At 39.8% G+C, this 8,545-nt stretch overlaps 1 protein-coding gene across 1 annotated transcript in view; it reads left to right on the top strand.

Moving 5' to 3' along the window:
- FAM172A (family with sequence similarity 172 member A) overlaps positions 1-8,545 on the top strand; it is a 401,693-nt gene that overhangs the window by 194,363 nt on the left and 198,785 nt on the right. The window contains exon 8 of the mRNA XM_018566649.1: positions 5,806-5,925. Within this exon, the coding sequence (XP_018422151.1) occupies positions 5,806-5,925 (120 nt within the window). The remainder of the gene's footprint in view (positions 1-5,805; positions 5,926-8,545) is intronic.

The following is an 8,545-nucleotide window of genomic DNA, read 5'->3' as shown; positions in this document are numbered from 1 at the left end:
AAAAAGGAAATGTTTTGCCCCCCCACCAAGCGGGGGGGGGGGGGGGGGGACGCACCATAATTGGTGTGAGCAAGCCCTCAGTAAAGTAATGCACAAATAATTACAAGCTGAACTCCTCTGGCCTTACCTTTTAGTCTATCATCTTTTTTACAGACTCCTCCTGTACTGAAGTTGCTTACTCTGATTTCTCTACACATGATAGCATTACAAGCTACAGCAAGTCAGATAGAGCCCACTTTATTTCCTGCCTGGAGGCTGTTTGGCATCATCTATCTCTTTCCTATCAATCCATACTGTCCCGGGCCCACCTCTTTCATTCATTGAGTTTCAATTCTTTCAATCTCGGCATCACGTGTGTTACCACCGTTTCCTGTTTTCAGCACCCTGCCAGTGCCTCCCACCAAGAATGATCTGCCAACATAGCATAGGGAAGCACAGGTACCTAGTGATGATGTCACTGGGTCTAACATTAGGTATGTAATGAAAACAGGTTTTATTTAATATTATTTAATATTTTAATAGCATGCTGATGAGGGGGAAAGGAGGAACCAGGGAAGGCAAATTATAAGATAATTAAACCTTAGCTTTATGTAGACAGAAATATACTATATACAATTTGTTATTATATAAAGAGTTTTAATATTGGTGTTTTGCTACTTTTTCAGTAAACATTTGTTCTTTTTTGAGATTTTTTATACCTTATGTTTATTTAGAAGAAAGCAATGTTTATTGGTGTTATTCATCTGGAGACTTTGGCAGGTCTCCATGCTTCCATTTTATCAACAGTTTTTCAACATGTTTAGTCATTTTACTTTCTTCTGCATATTTATTTTTATTAAAATATGCCCCATTTTAAGAAGAGGGAAAAAAAATGCCTGATTAGTATGGCTCTTCTACAGTGACATAGATAATTGCTCGTAATGTAGCTTCTCCCTCATTCTCAGTCATTGAATAAAAAAATAAAACAAAAGCTGCTTACATATTCAAAGTTTGCAGTTTTCTTATTACAGCATGGATATTACAGCATGGAGTTGTTTAATTCTTTATAAAGGTGTCAGAAAATAGTTGCCATACATACTTCCAAAATGGACTACACTGAAATTTCACAGATCTTGATCCAGGTAGTCAATACCAAAGTTTTTATCAAACTGGACACTGGCACCTTTGCTAAGTCTGATCCCTAACTCTAGACTAACTGAACTCCCAGCCCTGGCCCACAGCCATGATTTTATGGTGGTAAATGACCGACTAAGTTTGGGGAAACTGCTCTAGATTAACAGCAGCTATAGAAACTAAACTTGTCATTTTTTTGTTACCTATAGTTCATTCACACAGGAAATTAGCTTCACCATCAGCAAGAATTTGTGGCAGGGAAACTTCAGCCCCATGCACATCTTGTGTGCGAAGAGCCAGGACCAGCAGCTGCATGGCCAGATTTGTACCCTGTACAAATCAATGACTGGTGCTGACACGGTTGTCATGAAACCACTCATATGAATGGTTACATGCAATTAGGGCCACTAACTGGCCCTGGACACAGTTCGCAACCAGGACTGGCAGTTCTGCCACCATCTAATTGTCTAGTGTGTATATGGCCAGAGCACATGCATTTAGCCACATCTGAATGCAGCATCCTTTTCACCCATATAACTGAGGCCTTAATGTACTTGGTACATTGTTGAAACAAGCCCTTTTAAAAAAGCCGGCTGAAAAGTTCCGAGGTTGAATACAAATTCACATTGTCATCTGTTTCTTTGAATGCTGAGAGGCACCTCTAGACCAATCACTGCAATGGCATTCTTCCTGCTGTGTAGTTTTACACATCTAAAAGACAATTCCTTTGCTTATTCAGGCTAAAAGTTCCCTGCATCCGGCCTGTATATGAGAATCTGTCACATTTGGCATCTGTACAGGAAGTATGTGAACCTGTCACGGCAAGCAGTCTCAAAGGGCGCACTGCTTTGCAGCAGCTAATTAACCTTAGAAAATAATTACACAAATATGCAAATTTTGTTTAGATAATTCCATGTGTTATCAGCGCAGGTAGTCCATCATAAATGCAGACCTTGGAGTGCCGAGATGTTGGAATCTGCTCCAGTCGATAAGGCTTTGTCTCCTGCATTAGTTAAACTTGGTATTTAACAATTAATGACTGTAATATTACATTAGTAAATTCAAATTGTTGTCCTTTAGAGGCTGCCGAGCATAACCATATATTCTCACTACTAATCTATGTATGGTAATGTCAGAAATGTAATAACTTTGTGCATTCTTTACAACCTTTAAAGGAAAAATAAACATTTAAGAAATATTATAGATTGCATTTATTAAGGCTGTACTTTTACAACAAAATATGTGTTTACTTTGGCCTGTACAATGTTTCCAATATTTAATTGAAATTATGTAATTTATAAGGAACAGCCATGTTGTTTTCTTTTCTCCAAAGACCACATGGTATATGTTGATGCACTGGATTATTCAATATTCAACAGTAGAATTTTTTTAAAAATTATTATTTATGTGTCATCAGCACTAATTCTTTTTTTAGGGAAGGGGAGAGGAAAGAAGTTAAAACTGTGAAAATTAAAGACAGAATTTTAATATATTTGACTTTTTTCCCCCCATATAAGTCATTTGGTCCCTTTGTGGCTGGACGTACAGTGTACGTCTCCCGTCACGAAGGGGTTAAACCACTTGTGTTTTTATATTTGTGTTTTAATATTGGTATGCTTGTGTGTATTTTGCAGTGGGTAGCTGTGCTTACAGTATTAGAGAATGCCTCCTGGAGTTCCTGTGGACTAGTGTTTCTGGGTGTTGGTTTCTGTTGAGTCGTTTTAATGTGAAAGCAATAGAGGACCATTGTCCTTACAGTACTATTAAAAAAAAAAAATCTGTAATAAATTTACTATTTGCTTTTCTCTATTGTTCCATTTTTGACTTTTAAAAGTCCTTGTTTGCATTGCAGACATGGCCATCTATTGCATGCATAGTGGTATGACCCAGTAGAGGGTCCACTTTGATGTCATAGTTTGTTAATATTTATGCTCAGATATGATCATTCCAGCTTGAGCACAAATATATAAAAAAAAACCTTTGTATTGAATCAATTTACTAATAAACATTGGCTCTGCTGCAAATTTTTATGCAATTTTCTAATAAGATATTCATAGCAAGAGATTAAGCTCTGCAAAATAAGAAGTGCCATCATGCGTCTTTAGTCTGCGCCTCTTCCGATAGTGGAGACCAGTGATTGAGCGCTGCAGTCTGTGTCCACGCCAAAAGGTCCCTTAGTTGTAATGTCATCATGCCTTGGCCTTTCATGGAGCCTAAGGACTCTGCCGTTTGACAGCTAAAGGAATGTGTCCACATCACATAGACAAGACATAGACACCTAAAGAGGTACCCTCCCACTTTTGCGTAGCAAGAGGAGAAGAGTCATAGTAAGTATTTTGGACTCTTAAATTAGGTCTTTTTCAATGGACTGCAGCAATCAGAGGGGGGGGGGGGATATTGACTGCGGAAAGAGGGGGCTTGTCCAGAGTGGGGCTTTAACTCTCTGACTAAGCTAACCCTAAAGGTTTAGTGTATGTTTGATTGCCGTAAAACTATAAACTACTTTAGTCTATAAACGTCTTTGTCTGCAGAGACAAAAATTATTTGTTATGTGTGCTCTGTAAAGTGCTGCATAATATGTTGCTACTATATTAATCAGAAAATAAAATTGGCTGTGTATTTTACTTAGCACAGTGTTTACTCTGTTGCTTCTGTGTTAAGTGGTAGATGTTTTACGAACATCAAACAAACACCTGGATCCTAAAGAATATATACAATGCCTATGCCAATGTGTTGAACATGTTCTCCCTGCTGCATGCTGTGGTTCCTCCAGCAGGCTGGTAGATCCTGTAGAGACTTATGAGCCAACGGAAGAAACCACAGCATACCTTGAAGTATGGAATAAATGCAGTGGCTTTGTAGCAGCGACTAGTAGGGCCACTAGAAGAACCACGATTGCAAAAAAGATTGTATTCTGATATCAATGTATGCAATTAAAATGTATATAAGAGTAATATTAAGTGAATTGATAAACAACCTAATCCTTGCAGAGCTCCTGGAGATGGAGTTGAATGTCAACTGCTGTAGTAGAAAAATAGAGATCCACCATCACTCTAAATGCAAAAAGTAAGCATACAAATGGTGAAACAATTATACTCACCACAGAAGTGTAACGTAAAAAAGGTATCAGCCTGTTATCAGGAGAACGGTGATAAAGTGTTGAATATTGTTAATGATGACAGTGAAATGAAGATAAAGTACCTGACAATCTATGTGAAGGTGCCGATTCCGGAAAGAAAAATGCTGTAGTGTTGGCTCTCTGTACTGCAGGAGAGCTTCCGTGCTGGGTTAGAGTCCAGTTAAAGCAGTGGAGTCAAGTAGTTAAACCATGCTCATGGCCAGTGAGGTGTAGATGTAGAGCATAGGAGCTGTGCATGTGCATGCAGGCACTAAATAAGTGTCCTGTTGTGATTGACAGCCTGGACACTTGTTCAGTACTTGTTCAGTACACTTTTTCAGTACTTGTTCAGTACTTTGTACATGCATGACTCCTCTGCTTCACATCTCCACCTTGCTGGCCACGGTTGTGGTTTAACTGCTTGACTCCACCACTTTTCCTGGACTCTAACCCAGCACGCAAGCTCTGCCGCAGTACAGAGGGCCAACACTACAGCATTCTCCTTATGAGATCAGCACATCAAGGACTGGCAGGTACTATGTCTACATTTTACTACCAGTATTTACAGTATGCAACATTGTATCGTAGTTCTCGTGCTAACAGACTGATACATTACTTTTTTAACTTTACTATACACGCCTGCAAGCTCAGCACAGTAGTTTTACCATATATATGTTTAATTAAAGTGCATATATACTCCAAACCAAAAATGTAATACATGTCAGCATACCAGCTCTTGTATGTAGTTGCTGCATCACTTTTCTTTTTCCAGGCTTTTTTTTTTACCGTAATAATCCTATGAATAACACATCTCTTGTCCTTGGGTGGCTATGCTCACTCCTCCTCTCTCCCCTTGTGTCTGTGGAGGGAGCCATGGTTGTCACCCAGGCTGCTTTCCTGACTGCGACTACAATAGATCTTGTATATTCATCTACATTAGATGGGAGAGGGGAATTGGTAGTTTACAGAAGACCACTTGAAAGCAAGATAAGAATGTTCTGTGCTTTCTGTTCGCAGGAAGTGACAAGGACACTGTATTTCTGGCAAGATCAACAGGTGTTTTCTGCACTTTTTGAAAATGTTCTTAGCCTGAAAAATGAAAACATATGCAGCTACCATATCTAGAAACTAGTTAGCTATAATATATAATTGTGTATGTGTGTTTTAGATATCCTTTTATACATTAATTGTAAAGATTTAGCATATTAATTCATATAATGTTTTTTTCTTAACATAGTTCATGCTATCTAACCTAAGTGTCGGTGACACAGGTTGGGGCAAACTATAACACTGCCAGGGGTGCTTACATTGGTTTTGATTAAAAATAATACTGCTGCTACATCTGCTCAAGCACTCATTGTTTGTTTTCTGTCAACATATGTTGCTTTAATTTATCGTTGACTGCTTGGTCTTCTTATAATGTACATGTAAAGAAAAATAAAGGTATAGAAAAGTGTACAAGAAAAAAACAAATCTTAAAAAACACATGTATGCATACACAAGTATTGTGAAATCTGTAGTGTATGATGTGTACTCTTAAATAATCTGTACTCATAGGTTTTCTATCATTGCAGGAAAATGGCACCCCAGAGGAACATGCATTATATGTGTGGGATAACTTCATTTCAAAAGCATCTGCAGAAAATGTGTTTTTTGTGGCACACAGCTACGGTGGACTTGCATTTGTGGAGCTGGTATGTCATTATTAAAATCTGAACTTTTTTTGAGGGGGGATTTTATATAGATAAGTACTTAAAGAGATTTGTGTGTTGTAACCAATTTATTAAAACAATTAGAGCAACATAGAAATGGGGAGCAAAATCTGATTTGTTGCTACTTTGAAAGCTGTACTACAAAAAAATGCCAGACAAGGGGCAAAAGACTAGTTGTGAATATTGCCTGTATGGTCCTTGCAGCTGATATTTTCCCAGGACTGGCTTACCATGGCTCATTCCAGAATTTGTTTGTGTGTGGAGGCAGCCAACTTGATAGCGGCAAAAAACATTGCTTCCTAATGTCAGGAAAAAAACCCTGATGGGTGGTGATCTGATGAACTAATGTATGGGGAACTGATAACTAGTGGGAGCAATGGCTAACAGACAGCAAGAGGTAAAGGTGCCACAAACCTAAAGACAGCAGCGCTGAAGGTGAAGATGCGCCAAAAGGCATCAGGAGAAGGGAAGAAAGCAACTAAATGAATGAAGGCGAAACAAGGAGATACTTCTACTGCGGGTCCTCAAGTACTTATTCATTTTCAGCAGGTCCTTAGAAGAGTGAGCAGCACAATAGTGACACAACCAACTGTCAGTGCTCAGAAATGCATTCCAGAGGAAAGCAGTCATCAGAAGCAGGTGTGGGTGACATATGCCTTAGATCTGAGGTAAGCAACCCTGAAAAGGTGGAGATCTACTTGAACAACATGGAAAAGATCAAAGATCACCATTGCGCAGCATGCTTTTATTTTTTAAATAGATAACTAAGCGAGGGAAGGGGGTCTGTAAGGAATGTCCATGTAGCTGGCAGCACTTTCCAGGGGCTGCAGCTCAACTATTCTGTACCGTTATCCTGGGACTATTCTCTGCGGCTTTGAACAGACGCAATGGTACAATATATCACCCTTAGCCTCCTGGCTCTTGCTTTTTATCTTTCTGGCCATGACCAAGAAGAACATGGGGCATATCGGCGCCATCTTTGATCTTCCACTCAGGTGCTGCGACATCCTCCATATTATTCCTGGTCGTGACCAGAAAGATAAAAAGCAAGAGCCAGGAGCCGAAGGGCTTGCACCACTGCGACCGCTGAAAGATGCAGAGAATAGTCCCAGGATAACGTTACAGGATAGTAGAATGGGAGCTATGCAGAGGCAAGCGAGTGTGAGCTAAGCTTAGGGAAGGGAGTGTGTGCCTTGAACGCTTTGCCAGAACTCTGGCCAAAGAGGTCCAGGGTAAGTCATGGCATGGATGTTTGGCTATCCCATCAAGCCTTGAACTGTCCCCCTCGGCATCAGGCTCTCCTGCAGACTGGGACTCTGATGCCCCTGCTGAATTCACACAGTCCTTGGACTATGGAGCAGTACCCAAGTCTTGTCTACCACCATCGGGCCTACTGAGGGCTCTGAGCCTACACTTGCTGATGTGCTTATCCCAGTTAATTAGGGTAACGCGTCTCTATCGGTGCTGAAATCTCAATTACTTGGCATTAAAAAGGATATGTCACTATTATTCCACAATTTTAAAAGATAAGGCAGAGAACTGCAGCTTTGGAGGGAACAGTGGGTGAGCTGGAAGATATGCCCTCCCCTGTCCAGAGGGATTTCTCCTGCCTGTCTTTGCCACCATAACAATGTTCACTTTATTGGAATACCCGAGCAAGCAGAGGGCACTGATCCAGTACAGTTTATTGAATCCAGGCTGGATTTTAACAACTTTTGGGAGGGTTATCTATCACCTCTGTTTGCTGTTAAATAAGCTCATAGGGTTCTTGGCTCAATAAGCATGAGAAATCTATCTGTATTACTACAGACTGTTGACTGATGCTGCCTGGATATGTGGGCAATACTCACCTTTTCATTTCCAATCACAGAAAGTAGTGGATGAGTGTTCTGTGGAATACTTTGTTTTATATGTTTTTTCGTTCTTCATTTTTCATGACACAATCTCAGTCAATGGCTGTTTCCCCACTTTTGACTCTCTTTTTCCCCAGTTCTTGTTCCTATGTGGATTTTGTTTTGTTGGAGACCTGGAGGGTTTTGCTCTCAGCTGGATATCTATTTTTACTGTTCTTTTTCTGTGTTTTGGTTGACTTCTTAGTTTGTGCTACACCTTCACTATGTCCTATGGACACAGACACAAGTACATTCTGATGTGCTACAGTTTGTATGATTGTTAATGCAATCAGTTTGCTCTTTCCTCTCTACATGCTGTGTTATTCAGTTTTCTCGTCTGCTCATGGAACTCTACGACAAGATTCAGAATACTATGTATGGGACCTGATAAGTATAGCTTACCTTCTGTTTCTCTACATAGTCTTCAAGACTTATGCATAGTCGTAAAGCTTTTGATATTGTCTCTTGGATCTTCCATGGCCTTCAGGAACCGATTAAGTGAAGAGCCATTTTTTTATTCACTCTCTAAGTATGCCCCTACAGCTGTGATCTGTCTTCTGGAGACCCATTTAACCAAAGATACCTCTCATTGGCTACGTAAAACTCAATATAAAGATACATTTCATTTGTTTCATACTTCCTACCCAAGGGAGGGATAGTATTCTTGTGCACAAGGTGTTGCCTTTTTCCTGCAGACAGGTCCAACTTTA

The sequence above is a fragment of the Nanorana parkeri genome, unplaced genomic scaffold (assembly GCF_000935625.1).
Source record: "Nanorana parkeri isolate BGI_ZX_2015 unplaced genomic scaffold, ASM93562v1 scaffold966, whole genome shotgun sequence".
Taxonomy (NCBI): Eukaryota; Metazoa; Chordata; class Amphibia; order Anura; family Dicroglossidae; genus Nanorana; species Nanorana parkeri.
Note: the sequence above shows the minus strand (reverse complement) of the source record. Positions and strands in the feature narration are given on the sequence as shown.